The sequence below is a fragment of the Asterias amurensis genome, chromosome 1 (genome assembly GCF_032118995.1).
Source record: "Asterias amurensis chromosome 1, ASM3211899v1".
NCBI lineage: Eukaryota > Metazoa > Echinodermata > Asteroidea > Forcipulatida > Asteriidae > Asterias > Asterias amurensis.
In genome coordinates, this window is record NC_092648.1 from 13,063,672 (window position 1) to 13,082,272 (window position 18,601).

Sequence of the window (18,601 nt, forward strand, 5' to 3'; positions counted from 1 at the left end):
TAAGGTGAGTTTATATCGAGCAGTTCGTGTAATTTGTGTATAACTGTTTAAGAATCTTGTATATAACTGTTTTGTTATTAACTACTGGAGAATGCTGAAGTGTGACTTGTTTATTAAATGATCAGCAACAATCTCTGACAGTGACATCGTTGTTGGCCTGTCCTGTATTAAGTATTAAATTGTTAAATACAAAGAACATCAAGAATGGACGAAAATGACAGCGAAAAGGTTGGAATTGCATTGGAACATCTGTTTTTGAACTCAACTTGTTTTTACAATGTTTTATGTTAATATATGATGAATATGATATTTTCATTGTCATTTGTTTACTTAGACTATTTCACCACATTTTTGTAAATTGTCTGAATTTCACTCACTATCAGAATTACGAAGAACAAGTTTTTAGATGGAGTTTTGGTTTTTAACACTGGAAAGCAATCACAACGTTATGTCATTGTAAAATTGTATATGTTATTAATTTTATTATAATTATATTTGAGACATTTCTGTATCCTGCCAACACTTTTTCATTTGTAATAAAATAAATTACTATAGTATCATTCTAACTTGTAACTCTGATATTTCGTCTGTTTGTTAAAATTTAGTGAAAAGGTCAAATTCAGAAGGTAATGGCCGATACATAAATATTTCTGAGATAAAAGCCTCATTTTGTGTAAGGGAGTATTGCGATAATCATAACGAAGAGTCAAGATGGAAGATTTATTCTGTGTCATATTAAAAAGAACAAAAATGTGGACTTCCTTGGCTTAACGTTTAAAGTACACATCACGGACAGGGAAGTGAATGTAGCTAGTGCTTTTGGAACTAACTGGATAATTACTTAATTGACATGGAATAATCTTTTACACTGGACACCTAACCTTACTTCAAAGATGCAGAGAGTTGTTCCTTTCTAACCAACTAAATGATTTTGTTCTATTACAGACCTCCTTCTCCAGAATATCATCTATGTTCAAGTCTGTGCCCTGCTCAAGAAATGCTTTTATGTTCGGCATCTTAGGCGGCTTCGGAGCTGGATTAACAAACTTTCTTCTCACCAGTAAGGGGATAATATACTGTAGGACTAATGAATTAAAAACTGGACCCTTGTAGTGTAACCCACCTTGCCAATGTAGTGCTGTTATCGTAACATGGCTCTAACATCGACTAAGAGTATGACTATGATAATGATAAGACAGATTTTAAAAGAGAGCCATATGAGAGACCAACAAGGTTGGCTTGAGGTAGCGGGTACGACAGTGAATTTCCAAGTTTTCAATAAAGATGTACCCTAAGCCATTCAACATCTTGGGGAATCAGTTTCCATTTGTATTTGTGTTTTAAGTGCTAGTAAAGGAAAGTAAATCCACTCAACAACAACAAAATACGGTATGAGAAATTTCATTTTTATGTGTTTTATATGTAATGCATGTAAAAGAACCCAGTGCACTTATCGAAAAGAGAAGGGTTTCGCCCCAGTGTTCCTGGTCCGATCGGCAGCAAATTGCGCCACAGCACCTTGTAAAGCATTACAATTACATGGTGCTATCAGAACTAGGTCTCATAATTCAAACGTAGTCCCACATCTGGCAGGAAATACTGTATGTTACAGCGCCAGGAGCGTCACTGGGTGACGGACATGTGCGCTATATAAAGAAGCCACAATTAGTATTAGTAAATGCACACTTTTAAATGTCTACCTTGTGAAAAAAGGGAGTTATTTTTATGAGCTATGTAGAAATCTTGCTTGTTGATCATCGTTTCGAGTCCTGCGGATACTGTTTCCTTGAAATCTTTAACTTTCACCATAGTATCTCTTCTGTTCCTAGTTTGGGATCACTTGTCAGCCATGACTCTGCTGTTTGTTCTGCTCATTTAAAACTTATTTTTTCCATGCCCTGTTCTTTGTTTCTTGTCAACAAAGTAAACCTTAGAATTGGGAAAAAAATATAGAATGGTCATATAATTCAGTTTCAATTTTTCTGTATACTCGCAGGTCGTGTGAAGAGGTCGGCAGATATTGGAGTGGCAGCATTCACACTAACGACACTAGTTACTTTGTAAGTTTGATGTCATCTTTGCACGTATGAGAAAGCCTTTTAATGTCACAACAAACTGTTCAGCGAACTTTTCTGAGCTTCTTGTTGTCTCAATCAAAGCCTTGAGCATCAAAGAAGTGATTGTTCAGTCTCAGCATAGTATTAGCCAGAGGGGTGTCTGGGTGGTCTTCGGATACCCTGTTTTGAATTTGGACACTTTGTTTTATCTGCCATTTTGGTTTAATAAGTGAACGATTTGGACCCCCAGTTTTTAAATTTCCAGCAATCTTGGACACCCTTTCGACAAAGTTTAGCTAAAAGTATGAGTCTCAATGCTGCTGTATCAGCACACACACACTGTATTTGTGGGGGAAACATTGCAGAAAAGGTCTGCTGAGAAACCAAGTTATTCCATCGCAAGATTGAAAAGGTATTAACGAATTCAACAACATGTGAAGTTTGAAGAGGAAAAAACTCAACATTTCTAAGAAAGACTATTTCTTTCTTATTTACTGTTATTATATTATTTTCCTTTTCAGTGGCTATTGTCGATACAACAGAGCCAAGTTGCGCTTGATACAGAGACGCTATGAAGAGCTCCATGTAGTAGACCCCATTGACTTGACTGAGGTGTCTTATAGAGGGCCAGGTGACCTCAAGTGAATATCATGGACACGGACGAGTGTGATTAAACGAACAGTGTTTGACTTAACTGAAGTTCCCGGATGCAGGAAGTCTTGGTTGTTTGTGTTTGAACTGTCTAGTGGGCGATAGGTTCAACCAGCGATAAAAAATGTCTGTAGGCAGTAGGTTGTACCAGCGATAAATAACGTCTGTGTAACAAACTTTCTCGCCAACAGCAATTAAGGAATCAACAAATACGTTGGCCTACTCACAAGGAAAAGAAAAGGAATTCTAATTGAAGGTCACATGACACAAGTCCCAGCCTACAGTTTTTCATTGTTAGATTTTTTTGCCATACAAAACGAAAGTTAATCGCCCAAAGTACATGGAATTATATGACCATTGACCGTTGGTGTTCACTCCACATGGATTTGTATGAAGATTGCCAAGTTTGCATCTTGTGTAGTTGTATAGATCTAAGATACATTTGTTTATACTTTAAAACTATGCAGAGTTTATGAAAGAAAATATTTATTAAAGCTGAATGAAAGTGAAAACAAATGAAATATCTTGGCTTTTGTCAACTTTCTGTGATAAAGTTTTATTGACTTATGGATAAGCATACTAACTATAAACAATCAAGCCAAAGCAATGGTTTCCTAATTAGGCCTGTATGGGTGTTTGCATATCAACAATGAATGCAGTACGTGTACATAATTTTACAGCTTTTTTCAGTCTATAAAAAGAAAACTTAATGTTGTCGTTATGTTGCTGAAGTTTCCTGTAAATCTACTCAATTAATGAGTTTCAAGCAACATTACTTCTTCATAAATCTATCGATTTTTTTTTACACTACAAAACACAGTGAAGAAATACTTGATATAGAACCCTTGCACAACCCTTAGCGCACTAACATGTGCCCATCCTGTTCGCTATTGTGGGAGTCAATTTGGGAGTTAAAATTGTGCACAAAGGATGGAAATGATAGATGCACATTCTTAGGAGGTGCTTCCGCAATGTGCAAGGGGTCCCCACAAGTCTTGATCTTCTCTCTCCTGAAATATCATCTGGAAAGCTCAGCAGACATACATATTCATTCATAAAATAAAATTGAGAAATACAAAAACTTGAATGAAGAACATTGCACAGTATAAATTATTTTCAGAAATCCCAGCTCGTATAAATGACTGACCTTCTAGGGGTTAGGTACCTTGTTTGTAAAGGTAGCTCTGGGGGATTCAAGAAGCACCAACACATAGAAGTAATTGACCCTTCCCATGAAATATGCTAATTACATTCACGCATGCGTACAGACCCTGTTGATTGGCAAACACCATAGAGTTGTGCACTAAGCAGACGCGCAATCGGGTCTGCGTCACGCACCCATTAGCCGTGTACAAAACAGCACGATGTTGCCTCATTTTGCCAACCAAAACGTTAGTGCGCACGCGCTATGTGCAATTTACATATTTCATGGCAAGGGTCTATTGAATCTGTAGCTTGCATGAAGTATTGGTCCTCAAAATCAACTGCAAACAGTGTCATCATTGTAACCAGACACTTTCCTTTTGAGGGGGAGGCAGAATATATAACTTGAGAGGGGCGCTATTTAATGTATCAAACTACCATTTGGCCACTTGTTTTTTCGGAGCCAACATTTACGGTCAAAATTTCTGGAAATTTTTTATGGTTTAATATTTAGAAAAGTGGACAGTACCTAACCATGAATAGTATTCAAAAATGTTGATTCCGGACATGACCTTTACTTTGACCTTTTCTGTTGGGTAGAAGCAGGTCATGATTAAAGATAAACGCACTGCCAGACACACCGGAGCAAACCCCCTTCTATTTGCGATGAGTGTTTACTGGGGTCTTTTACATGCGTTGATAGTCTGCATAACAACACACGGGACCTACAGATTTACGTCCCATCCTAAGGACGAAGCAATGGTTAAGTGTCTTGCTTGAGAACACAAGTGTCATGACTGGGACTTGAACCCACACTCTGCAGATTAGATATACCAGAGTTTGAAATCTGCGCTCTTAATCGCTCGGCCACGACACTCCCATCTTTATGAGATGTAAACACTGGAATGGAAATTACTGTTGTCACCTCAGTCTTATGGTGTAAGAATCACTCAGTGTGACATAGCGCACCCACCGATACGGAACATACGAATGCTGACGGTCGAACAACTTGAGATATTTGACTTGCAACTGTGAACTGACAAAGTTCTTGATTTCAAACTGTAGACTGACTGGTCCAAGCTCCATGACAGTCGCACGGTGAAGCTGAGAAAGTTGGATCTGTTCAAAGAGAAAGTGGCAACCTCTGAATGAGTTAAAGTTCTTTATTTGTCTCAAATCAAGCTGCCCTGTCAACTGTGTGTAGTACACATGGCTACATTTGACAAATTATCTTAGGATCGGTAGAGTTGACAAAATCGACAAAGTTCATGTTATGTGTGATTGCACATGAAATAACAAACCTGTGAATATTTTGGGGTTTTATTACTCTTACACCAATGTGTGCAAAGCACTGTATACTCGATACTTTCCCAAGTCTATGCTAACCACGACCAGGATTTTGTAACATTAAATTTGCTATTCTAGAGAAGATGTTTTACCAACTGGACCACCAAGGTTGCCAGGGCCCAATTTCATAGAGCTGCTAAGCACAAAAATTTGCTTAGCATGAAATTTCTTCCTTGATAAAAACAGGATTACCAACCAAATTTCCATTTGTTGGATATTGCTTTTCACTGGTATTCAGCTGTTGTTTGCTTATCCTGAAAATCATGTGGAAATCTGGTTGGTAATCCTGTTTTTACCAAGGCAAAAATTTCATGCTAAGCAAATTTTTGTGCTTAGCAGATCTATGAAATTGGGCCCTGGTAGCTAGAAACAGTTTGAATAAAATATTTTAACAGGGGGTGCTGCAACAGTTTAATAGATAAGGGACTCCCTGTGCAAATTACGGATTTCCAAATGGGATATCCCATGATTGTTAACCAATCAGAAGCAAGGGGTTTGAGATAACTGGCTCGGACTAAAACCTTTCCCCTCATTGAACAACTCAATTTAAAACAAACCCTCAAGTTTCACAATAGCATTTCCAAATTGACTCACTCTGATTCTTGACTTGAGCTGAGAAGCTCCTTGGAATTTCTTGATTGTCCATATGAATAGTTTCTCTGCAGATTTGTATTCAGCTGCCTGGCCGACTACAGAGATGCTCCCTATCACACTTGGTGAAACAATGGGATGAAAGAATTGGGGTATAAATGGGGTACAACAATGAATAAAGAAACTCAGTTCAGTTACATATATTTTAACTGCAAGAAAAGGTGTTATTATATTCTAATAACTTAACTTGAAAATGTAGTTGCAAAAGTACAATCAAAATTAAAACAAAACAGAACCAAGGTGTCACAAACTAAGCCAATGTTTGCATGGCCAGAGTTAAAAGAAACAATAAAACTTAGCAGGCATGTCTGCTGCCACCTATGGTAAAAAGTATTCAATTGATTTCATCGTCCTTGCTTCAGCTACTCACTCTGTGGTCGCCTTAGGAACTGGGAGGTGTAGTTCTACATCAACAGCATGACTAGATGCTGGAAGGTCACATTGGATCTCCAGAAACACCTCAAGACATCTAAAAATGAAATATTATAATCAACTTATTAATTAGATTAGGTGAGGTTTGCGGTAGCACCATGTGCATTTTGAGTAGTGTTGGTTCTGAAAACAAATTAGTGAAAAACAATCAAGGAACAGAATCAGACTTTGATACAGGATGTTTACAAAATCAACTTACTGCTTGTCCTCTAACTCTGTAGTAGTAGCAGATATTTGGAATGGAAGACGACTTGGAAGCTCTCCTGTGATACTGTATCTCATGATTGTGCACTGAAGATTTGAACGAAGTAAAAAACCAGTAGGATCATTATTACCAACCTGACAGAACTGATTAAGAAGACAAATCTTATTAGCTCAAATTCAAGTAATGCACATTTATTTTTTATTTCTGGTTGTGAAGCCTATAATTCTCAGAAAAATTAAACTTAACCACTGTACTAGCCAAGAACCCAATGGAGAGACCATAAGGAAGTAAGTTTCAGTTTTAGATGTGGGAGGAAAACCCCAGAGAATCATTCTAGGGAAAACCCACGCAGTCAGGTAGGGACTGAAAACCCAATCCGCAGTACCCTCGGTAGGATTCGAACAAGAGTCCAAGAGGTCCCCAGTAGACCCCCTTGCGTAATGTGAAATGCTACAGGAACGCTGAGGTCACATGCACGTTTTTATGCACATAGAACAGCTATTGTCAAATGATCTGCCTCCTTTTGGCCTCAGGGATATGGCACTTTTCGAGAGTGGTGAAGTCATATGCAAGGGGTCTATAGCAACTAATATAATTGCAATTTTCCTGTTTTTTCGAAGGGCAAAAGACATTGGAAATCAGACTCAAGTAGGAAGAATATTATAGTCCTAATACTTACCTCCCCTTCAGATGGATGGATGGTCATCGCCCTCTTGTGTTCAAAGTCAGACAGGTCTATGCTCGGATGGAACTGTGCTTGGTCTAACCGCACTGCTGTGCCGTAGCCTACCTCACTGGTCTTACCAATTACAAGATCTTCACTCAACCCAAGTTTCAGCTCTGAAATGGTAAACATTCCTCAAATTAAAGGCAGGGGACACTATTGGTAATTACTCAAAATATTTATTAGCATAAAACCTTTTCTTGGGGATGAGTAATGGGGAGAGGTTGATGGTATAAAACATTGTGAGAAACTGCTCCCTCTGAAGTGCCATAGTTTTCGAAAAAGAAGTAATTTTTCACGAATTTGATTTCGAGACCTCAGGTTTAGAACTTGAGGTCTCGAAATCAACCATCTAAACGCACACAACTTCGTGTGACAAGGGTGTTTTTTTTCTTTTATTATATCTCACAAGTTCGATGACCGATTGAGCTCAAATTTTCACAGGTTTGTTATTTTATGCATATGTCGAGATACACCAACTGTGAAGGCTAGTCTTTGACAATTACCAATAGTGTCCACTGTCTTTAAAGCATGATGTTTAGCCCTTGGGAAAAAAAGCTGGTTAAAGCGGAGTACCTGGCCAACATGTACATATTCTGTTTGCATCAAAACAATTCAATTCCTTAGGAGTATGCAGTACCTGTAAACAAGTAGGCACATTAGGCACACAGGTCAAAGACACATGTCATAACCAGGGCCCAATTTCATAGAGTTGCTAAGCACACACATTTGCTAAGCATGAAATTTCTTCCCCGATAAAAACAGGATTACCAGACAAATTTCCATTTGTTGCATAGTGCTTGTTACTTGTATTCAGCTTTTGTTTGCTTATCCTGAAATTCACATGGAAATTTGGTTGGTAAACCTGTTTTTATCAGGGAAGAAATTTCATGCTAAGCAATTTTGTGTGCTTAGCAGCTCTATGAAATTGGGCCCTGGATTCGAAACTACACACTGAGGACTTTGGCACCAGGACTTGAGTCTTTTTGTGCAGTCCCATTCTGCCACTACACACTACAACAAACTTACTGATATATAAAAAGTAAAAAATATTTATCTTATCAAGTACTAACTTACCAGGGTTGCCCACCACAAAACTCTTCATTTGTAGACTTCCGTTTACTTCACTCCTGACCACTGAACCCTGTCACATACACAAGAAATATTTGCCTCTTCAGTTACTTTATGAACTTTTTGTTAATGAGTCCCCTCTCAGCATGTTCGTCTCAAAACATTTGAAAAAAGGGTTCCTTCAACATAGTCAACTATGCATTTAGTAAAAGGTGAAAATACTTACATTTGCAGCCAGAAGAACGGTCATTCTCTCAATGACATCAACATAGACTTCATTCCTTGAGCCACTACCGCCCTGCAAGGAACCACACAATAGTTCCATTGTGAATAATGCTAACAGGCTCAAACTATGGTCAATGGCACAATTACTGCACAAAATAATTAGGGCCAAGCGTAAACAAATTGTTAACTGGTGTCTAAGATTTTCTATACATCATTTTTATTTTATTCAATTCACTACGAGGTACCTGTGAGGATGGATTCATGGGGATTGGCTTGTCTGCTGCGTGGCTAGGTGCAAAACGGAATTCAGTGCCAAACTGCAAATAAAAAGGGGGAGAAAAGGGGAAAACATTTCAGAAAAAGAGCACAGAACATAACAGTCATGACAGCAAGAAGAGGTTGTTCAAGCTGAATTCATGCAAAGCAATTAGGGTCAGTGTGGAATTACAGTCCATTTGCGTTACACACTCTCTGCTGTCATTTGAAATCAATGTACAGCTTGTTTTCATCCATTTCATTTATGTTTGGAGATGTTTGGAAGTGTTGTGGTCGAGCGGTTAAGAGCACCGAATTCAAACTCTGGTGTTTCTGATCAGCAGAGTGTGGGTTCGAATCCCCAGCCGTGACACTTAAGCAAGCCGTCCTTAAGCAAGACACTTCACCATTGCTTCGTCCTTCGGATGGGACGTTAAGCCGTTGGTCCCATGTGTTATGTAACGCATGTAAACGAACCCAGTGCACTTATCGAAAAGAGAAGGGGTTCGCCCCGATGTTCCTGGTCCGATCGGCAGCAAATTTCGCCACAGCACCTTGTAAAACATTACATTGTGCTATCAGAATTAGGTCTCATAATTCAAAAACGTAGTCCCACATCTTGCAGGAAATACTGTATGTTACAGCGCCAGGAGCGTCACTGAGTGACGGACAAGTGCGCTACATAAGAAGCCACAATTATTATTTATTAAATAAAGAGTACTATGATTTGGTTTTGCCCTACACTACGCAATTTTTGTCCAGCAGCTTGAAAGTCACAGATTGTTTAGTACTTCTCATAGCACTGAGCCTATGGTATTTACATGTATATATGTATATTTGGTTTGCGGTAACACCATGTGTGTATCTACTTGCCAGGTAGAGTTTGTTCTTAGAGAACTGTCTTGCTTTATTCTACTGCCGCGGAGTAGATAATGGGAGGTTCGGGAGACCTCTCAGTTCTGAAAAGTTCTACTTATGTATATACACAAGTGTAGGGCCAAACCACATGTAAGTGCTTGAAAAGTTCTGAGCCCACTCGAGAATGTCTGAACCACTACAGGGGTAAGTATTTAGTGCCTTCCTCTACATCACCACTTATGTCAAACTAGAGAAGATCTAATGGGTTTCTCCTCTTAGGGATAAAGTCACACTTTTGAAAGAAAATTTCTTAAGGCAGAGGGAGATCTATGAATAAATCCTGAAACCGGAAAAACAATCTTGACAAAATCACAAGCCTGTGTGACAGGAGATTCTGCCCCCCCCCCCATACGACAAACTGTGTACAAACTTCTTCCAATAGCGCCCTCTTTTGAATCATCCCCCTCAAGCCCATGTTAATTTACCATATGGTGGACATAATCTATGGGGACAGATTTCCCTGGTACACCTGCATCAAGCTAGTTTGAAGGATATTTACCAGGCCGGGTCCCAGTGTTAGGAATCCTACATCAGCAAAGCGGTCTGTTTTCACTGCCTCTGTATCACTGCGGATGTATGGCTTGAGCGACTTGGTAGACGTCGTCTGGACATAGCCATAATCCTGTAGGCAAATATAGACCTTTATCAATACACTTTTTCACATCTTCAAATTGGATTCTCTAACACGCTAGAAGCAGCAGAAATACCGGGGCTGTTTAAGAAGATAGTTATATTAACAACATAGTTGAGACCATGACACAGGTCTGGATATGACTTACAATGACTTCATCTAACAGTTCATAGACCAGGGCAAGATTGAGTCGGATTCCCTCCTCTGTCAACACACCGCAGTAGTCCTTCACCAAACCACTCACTCTGGATAAAAGCAACAAATCAAGAAATAGAGTGTTATGGCCGAGCGGTTTAGAGCATCAAATTCAAGTTCTTGTGGTTAAGTCATCGGGATGTGGATCTGAGTCCAGATCTTGACATTTTTGTCCTTGAGCAAGATACTTGTGAGGGCAGAGATTGATATTGTGTTTTATAAAAAAAAGCCTTGAAGTGCTATGGCAGCTCAGGGTCATATACTCCCTAGGGAGATGAGAGATAAACAATTAAGCACTTCTGGGGTAGGAGTCAAAGCTATGCTAACATAAAAGTCTGAATTCTGTATGGTTGGCTTTTGTTACCCAACTTTGAGTTTTCTTTTCTGGTGACAAATGAAACTTACCTGGAAAGTAATTCAATAGTTGCAAATGGCGGCAGTTCTTTATAGCTTGTGCAGACAAAGTATAGGCTGTTGCGTTTTACATGAAGAAAATATCTGCCATCCAATTCCTATTGAAAATAAATAGAGAAGTCTTCAATCTCCCATTGAGTTGACTGAATTTTTCAAACTGCACATGTTGGAAATGGAGGAAGTAGCCATACCTAACTACATGTGCTCCTTAAACTATGAGGTTCATTCCGCTATTGTCTCCACGAACCTGGAGACAATAGCGGAATGAACCTCATAGTTCAAGGACTAGTACCTACACCCATTGAAAATGAAAACGGAAAGGGATCCTGACATCTGTGGACAAAACCTATCAGGGATGTAAATTAAGTCCAAACAATGAGAAAACAAAGAGAACACCTTGATTTACCCGCATGACAAACATGGGTGTGGAAGTCTGGGTCCTTTGTTGATATGCATTACCACATCAGGCCTTGATTTTAAGCCACGACACCCACAGCAATTGCCCTCAGTGCCCTGTGCTTTTGCTATGGTGCCTTTTAATAATAATATCGAAGTCTTATATAGCGCACGTATCTACCAAACAAGGTACTCAAGGCGCTGAGCATATACAAACTTTCAGAAAGATATGTTATTGCAGTGATGAATTTTGAGACCCAATTAGTTAGCACCTTATAAGGGTTTACAAGGTGCTACGGCGCATACAGCAGCCGCAGCCAGGAACACCGGGGCGAACCCCTTCTCTTTTCGATAAGTGCACTGGGTTCTTTTACATGCGTTACACAACACATGGGACCAACGGCTTTGCGTCCCATCCGAAGGACGAAGCAATGGGTTAAGTGACTTGCTTAAGGACACAAATGTCACGGCTTGGGATTAGAACCCACACTCTGCTGATCAGAAACACCAGAGTTTGAATTCGGTGATCTTAACCGCTCGGCCATGACACTTCCACAAGGTTTCAATACAAATTTACATTTTCCCCATACAGAAATGCCCCTTACCAGAGGCAAATTGATGTGCTCCTTCAAGAGCAAAGTTCAAGGCCTTGCCACATATCATATGATATCATATTGCAGGCTCGCATAGTTTATCTTTCTTTCAACAAAAGTAACAGTGGATGATACTGATTGATCAGAAAGTAGAGAAGGGGGTGGGGTCTTCTGTAGATAAAATGTCACGTATTTATATTTGATTTTTTTTTTATGTGAAACAAACATAAAGATACATTTGTAGATCAAAACTGTAGGTAAAATGCAAAATTTATTAAGAAAATTGGACTTAACCTGGCCCACCTTGTCGGGCTGTTATGGCTCTCTTCTTAACATTGGTCTATGATATTAAGACTGAAATCCATAACAGCCTATCAAGGTGGGCTAGGGCCTACATACCATGGCTGGGTCTAGCTCTTCTCCTTTACTTTGTTTGAGTCTGCTCAGGAAGATCTCTGCTGCACTTGGAGTCCCGTTTCCATGATCTGGTCGGTTGTTAAAGTTTGCCTCACAAAAAGTATGATTAACCCTTCTGTACTTGTCAGGACTCAAACTGAAGGGGGGACAATTCACAAGATCACAGGGCTTGTGGCTCAAATTACGGGACCGGAATATATTTTACAAATATTTTTAATCTAAATATGCGGAAGAATTTTCAAGAAAGTTAAAATGTTTCTATTTTTGCACTAAGAAAAGCTTCAATACTCAACCCAATTATATAATAGATGTTTACTAAACATTAAGATTTTTTAAGTAATTCCATTTTTACACAGTGAGTGAAAAACGCAGGCAGGCTGCTAGTCTCTCCTTTGTGTACAAGATCCGCTATAGCAATAAATCCAACTCAATACCTCATACCCATGGTTCCAAGCAGTACTCAATCCTACCACAAATGTAAAGACCAAGTCATCCCAGCATGTCTCCAGCTCTACAAATAGTGGTTTTTCCCACGGACAGTCTTAAGGTGGATTGCCCTCCCCAGCCAGATCCTCGAGCTCCCATCCATCGGGGCCAGGTCTTTTAAGGGGACGGTTGGAGCAAATATCAACCTCCCAACTTTTTTTGCACCTTGTACATTCCAATAAAATGCACCTGCAACACTTGGCACCACACATAAGCAGTTATCCTTGGCATTTACATTCTGACTGAAGGACTATGCCAAGTACCAAAGTAGAAGGTAATCTGGTTTGATGTTTAAATCACTGGCATCACCCACGATAGTCAGGCCTGGAAAGATATCCGTATCCTGCCACCAATTTTTCACACATTTTACACACAAAAAGGAATACTCATTATTTTGATACTGAATGAAACAGTGGTGACAAGCTACAGAAATTATGGAAAATTTTCTGTATCACGTCACCACTTTTTCATTCAGCATGTTCAGTATCAAAATAATATTGTATCTATAATTTACCTCAACTCAAAGTCAAAAGAGAATCCCTTTTTGTAAACATTTGTGAAAAATTTGTGGCAGGGTACAGAAAATTATTCAAAACTATTCATTGGGCCTTTTTAGTTTAGTATAAATTTGTCAGCCCTAAATTCCAGGGTCGCGGTAGTTGACCGGCAATTTGAAAACATGAACTCACTGCACATAGGCTGCGTGTGTGTTTTGTGCCTCAACATTTTGTAACCAATCACACTCACAGTGACTGACAGTCACAGCCGAACCAGTTCTAACTTTTAATATGTACCCCCTTCAATTAAAATATGATATACACTGTACTATGTCTAGATGAGAAGTAAAGGATACAGTCCTTGTTGATAAGAACATCGCCTCTTGAAGAAATAATGAAGAATTGTGACAACATGATTTCGTTATGATCATGCCGTGTGCCTTGTCTTGGTCGGTTGTCTGCTGCCCAAAAGTAGTTCAATGTTTTTAATCACAGCGCCCTCAAGTGTTCACCCCGATTACTTTGTGTGGGGATTGTGGACTCCATACACTTGATCTCATTGGCCAAAAGTTAATGGCTTTGATCCACTTATCAGAAGAAAAAAATACAATTTTTTTTATATAATAACTGACCGTTTTGTTATGAGTATCTATATCTGAAAGGATTAAACACAATCGGTTCTCATTTGTCCATCTGCTCTATTTTCCAAATTCGCATAGTATAAACTAGATGATGCTTGACACAACGATCTGCCCGTGTGTTGACTTTTATAATCGTCTATAAAAAAAAGGCTTGCTCTTGGAAATCATTGAATTATTCTAATTCAATATTTTGTGTTCATCATTTTTTAAAGTTGAGGAACCTAGTCTGACTCTCATTATAAAATGTATGCTTGAGGCAAGGCATCATATCAAACCTATTTCCCGGTCCTCCTGCCTAAATGGAGACTTTCCTCTAATAAATTTACGATTTCGATAAATGGTCACGCACTCCCACCCAAATTGTTCGTTCTTCACATGTGTTTTTATCTACTCTGTAGCCTACAGTGCTTGTATAATAAATTATTTGCCAATATTACTGTCTATGCGTTTCATTCCGTGACCCATACTGCCCCCCCCCCCCCTCCTCCCAATCTGATGCGCTTCTTAGATATACGAGTAATATAAAGACTATTTTTTAAAGTGAACTATATTAAAATCGAGTAAGCTACTCTGAACTCTAAGTAGGCCTGGATGCATTAAAAAGGGTCTATCGTCAAACGGTCACACGGACACAGAGCTATTGGTAAAATTAATTGGCCTGCACGGCCCCGGAAATTTAGGCCATTGTAGTAGACCTTGATCGACAGGTCTATATATTGAGCCCTAATCTCCTCTTCCTCGTTGTGTTGCTGTAACGCGCTTGTCAAAACATCATGCGATGTCGTATACAATTTTCCTACGAGGCCGTTGCTGGTTGCCTCATCAAATTTCACCATACAAAAATAATGTGTGGGCGTTCATGAAAGATTTAAAAAATCGATTTGTTTTAATACTTAAATAATTTCATTAAAAGAACACGTTGCCTTGGATCGGTCGAGTTGGTATTTGAAAAGCGTTTGTAACCGTTTGCTATAAAATTCATATGGTTCGAAAGATGATTTAAAAGTAGAATACAATGATCCACACAAATTTGCCTCGAAATTGCGTGGTTTTCCTTTTACTTTGCGAACTAACACGGTCGGCCATTTATGGGAGTCAAAAAGTTGACTCCCATAAATGGCAGACCGTGTTAGTCGACGAGGTAAAAGGAAAACTACGCAATTTCGAGTGATACTTGTGTGGATCATTATATTCTACTTTTAAAATATCTTTCTAATCATGTGCATTTTATAACAAACGGTTCCAAACGGCTCTGTATAGACCAACTCGTCCTATCCAAGGCAACGTGTTCCTTCAACATAATGCGACATAAATTGAAGATATATTGAAAGGCAGATTGTTATCAAGGCAGGTCCAAATCCCGTGGCTGGTTCGCCAAAGTGACCAATCTGTCAAAGAATTACATTTTTGGGGCAAATTGGCTCCCTTTAGTGTCATGCATGACATCACCATTCTAACCCAAAATGAGGCCTTCGGCGAACGTTACGTCACCACCAGTATAAGTAAAAGGGGGGGGGGGGGGTGCTACCAGCCACTCGATCCTCCTATATATGGCTAGGCTGCGCCGATTGCTTTATTTTTGGGTTAGAATGGTGACGTCATGGATTGCGTAGGCCCTATACTTTGCTAAATACTGAATTATTGATTTCGCATGGCTTAATTTAAAAAACGTTCTAAATTAATTAACACGCGTGTGCCTGAGCTGTTCGCCTGAAGTGAAGTTGAAGGACGACTGCAACTGCGCATTATATACCAAAAATGATGTGATTATGGCAATGATAAAAAGGCCTAGGTACTTCCAGTCAGAATCACTACAACGCATATTAATAAACCAGCACATAGTTATCTTGGTTTGTGAAAGCAGGTTTTTTTTCACCGCTGTGCGGAATTAGTGAGTCTGCCATGCGACGATTCACCTCAAAGTTTTTTTTCGCGCCTAACTGATTTATTGTGAGCGGCATATACCGGAGGAGTGGTGCTGAGAGATTGCAACTGAACTATGAAGAACAGCCCAAAAAGCACACTTCAAGGACAGTTTCTCGTGCTTTATTTCACTGCAATTGGTTAGTGATATTCTATATAGTTACAATTATTGTCATATTAACTGTTGATGATAAATTTCCGTGTTAAAAATGCTATGTCAGATTTTTGGCCCCAAACATTAAACAGATAGATTTTTTTGATGTTTGGTATTTCAAAGAGTATCACCCGCTCTAACGAAAAAAAGTTTAACTTTTACTTTTAATGGTCAGGAACCAGGACAAAAATTTAAAACGTTTCTTATAAAACACATAAGAATTGGTCACGTGATAATTTTGAGCACTTTATTTCACTGCTACTAATAATTGGCGGACTTTTTCAAGCAATGGCTCAAATGAAAGCTTGTATCTTTCTCGACCCCCATCAAAATATCTCTTTAAATTTTAAATCAAAATTTTGGGGTCAAATCGGCCAAAAATCTGACATAGCATCTTTAATAAAAAAAATATGAAGTCATATCATGTATTCTAAGACTAAAACCAAATCAATTGAAATACTTGGCCTATGGATGTGAGGCATTGCACGGTAAGGTTTATATCAATTATATGTTTGGCTTGCGGTCATTATTATTTTCGGAGTTCCGGAGACAACAAGCATACCGTACAGTAGAGTTTCGGACTTCGGGAGCAGCACTGATTATTTTTGCTGAGCACGAAACTTTTAAGCAATATTTTCTGCTTACGCAGCAGCTCTATGAAATTGGGCCCTTATATGCATTAAGAAACCAAATTAATTTATACTTTTAAATACTTCTCTTTTAATCTCTTGATATAAAAGAGTGAAAAACACTAGTTTTGTCCACCGTAACACTTTTGCCAAGAGCCATGTGGCGCACAACTTGTTTAAGAGTGAAGTTCACTAAAAAAGGGTAACACAGATTAACTTTAAATCTAGAGCGAAACTGACACCACTCGGAAAGAAAGTAAAAAGCCAGTCTTTTACATTAAGATAGTATATTAACTGTCACACAGGTTTGTGGATGTGTAGTGAGGTTGTTGCCAATGTGTGCTTGATAGGCAACGAGCCAGACCAGACTGGAAGAATGAGATTTGTCCTGAGGGAGAGCGACCCGTGTAGCTGCACAAAAATACGTCTTGGTGGTGTCAATATGATCGCTGCTGGGCCGCACAACGGTCACAGCGGGCCGTTATATTTCAACAGGCTGGTCATGACCGAAGATGCGGACGAGACGGCTCGTCTGTTGAACTGCCACGCCACGGATGCAGAACATCTCCGTAAGATTAATAACTATTTCTACACCCCGCCCCTACGCCTTTCCCTCTCCTTTTATAGCCGGTTATCCAATCCCTTCACACTGGAGCAATTTAGCAAGGGTCCAATGCTAAAATTGTAGCAAGATTGTTTAAATTTGTACGAAATGTACCTCGTGTGAAAAGACAACAATTGTATTAGTGTCCCGTGTAAACTCTTGTCCAGTGACGCCGAGGGGATATCACAGATCACAAACCGGTAAATAGGGGCCAATAATACCACTGATCTCAATGAGGTCAGTCTACACATAGTATGCGCTTTGAGATGCCCTTATCGAGGCAACCATGAACTTAATCCGGTAGTTTGAGATCATTAGCCTCCTATATAGAAAGTTATTTATGCCGCTTCCAGTGTTTTTGCAGTTGCAATGATTAATGGCCCTGTAGTGTTTTCGAAAAGAGCCTATCTATGAACTGACCACTGATCTCAAATACGGCATGGGATTAACCCCAAAGTGCAACGCAGAACGCATCTCCATTCAATTCGCGTAAACACTCTCCGCCATTACGAGAGTCTATTCCATTGCGTCCATTGTAAATATTCAAAAAGGCGGACGCCCCAAATGGCGGACATGGTAGGCACGTGCTCGGGTCCAAATCGACACCACAAATTGCGGACAGGATAAGTGTGCTGTGCATCATCTTGAATCTGGTCAAACATAATTATTCATTATTATTCTTATTAATTCCAGCAGCATGTGTGAGTTTCAACACCACTGGGTACCATTACAACTACAAGTTTGCAGCGCTCCCCAAGTCTGCAGATGGCGAGGTTCGTTTCAAATTCTCAGCCCGAGCCGCACACAACGTACACATCTCACTTTCGGAGCGGAACCAGGACACGGACGGGGTAATGTATGAAATAGTGGTTGGAGGATGGTATGATACCCAATCTGCAATACGAAGGGGCAAGCAAACTGAGATCGTTGGGTCGGTTCACAACTCATTAGGTTGGTTGGACAAGGGTACTTTATACAAAGATTTTTGGGTGAGCGCAGCTCCGGGAACTAATTACACCCACGGGCGGGAAAGCTTGATCGTGTCCGTCGGTAAAGGTTCAGACACGAGTGCCTTTTTAAGCTTCGAAGACCACGAACCAATTTCTGTTAACTATTTTGGGTTCGGTTTGTTTGACAAGGTGAAAGGAAGTTTCACATTCTGTGGCCTTGCACTGAATGAACCATAAAATGTACGCCCCCTGTAAGACGTAATAAAGGTTATTAATTTTGTCTTGAAACGCACCGGGTTTAACTAAACTCTAATCAAACCACCACCGTCACCACTCCTATGCAAAGGTCGATACAATAGCATTTGAAGACCCAAAACTCGCCTTTACTTATT

The 18,601-nt window shown here is 39.5% G+C and overlaps 3 protein-coding genes across 3 annotated transcripts; 2 read left to right on the forward strand and 1 right to left on the reverse strand.

The window, feature by feature from the left end:
- The first annotated feature begins 22 nt into the window (after window positions 1-22).
- Window positions 23-2,720, forward strand: LOC139946139 (cytochrome c oxidase assembly protein COX20, mitochondrial-like). Its single transcript, XM_071943758.1, has 4 exons — window positions 23-228; window positions 946-1,060; window positions 1,997-2,060; window positions 2,579-2,720. The coding sequence occupies exons 1-4, from the start codon at window positions 205-207 to the stop codon at window positions 2,700-2,702; spliced, it is 327 nt and encodes a 108-aa protein (XP_071799859.1). The 5' UTR covers window positions 23-204; the 3' UTR covers window positions 2,703-2,720.
- A 2,048-nt stretch (window positions 2,721-4,768) lies between these two features.
- Window positions 4,769-13,784, reverse strand: LOC139946128 (AP-4 complex subunit mu-1-like). The gene is made up of 13 exons (XM_071943747.1): window positions 13,665-13,784; window positions 12,308-12,393; window positions 10,911-11,017; window positions 10,459-10,555; window positions 10,179-10,301; window positions 8,752-8,823; window positions 8,508-8,579; window positions 8,288-8,354; window positions 7,166-7,326; window positions 6,481-6,572; window positions 6,220-6,318; window positions 5,793-5,910; window positions 4,769-4,970 (listed from the first exon to the last, which is right to left on the reverse strand). Exons 1-13 carry the CDS (start codon window positions 13,720-13,722, stop codon window positions 4,773-4,775), a joined length of 1,350 nt encoding a protein of 449 aa, XP_071799848.1. The 5' UTR covers window positions 13,723-13,784; the 3' UTR covers window positions 4,769-4,772.
- A 2,164-nt stretch (window positions 13,785-15,948) lies between these two features.
- On the forward strand, window positions 15,949-18,446 carry LOC139944262 (uncharacterized). The gene is made up of 3 exons (XM_071941248.1): window positions 15,949-16,012; window positions 16,961-17,224; window positions 17,953-18,446. Exons 1-3 carry the CDS (start codon window positions 15,949-15,951, stop codon window positions 18,444-18,446), a joined length of 822 nt encoding a protein of 273 aa, XP_071797349.1.
- The last annotated feature ends 155 nt before the right edge of the window (window positions 18,447-18,601 follow it).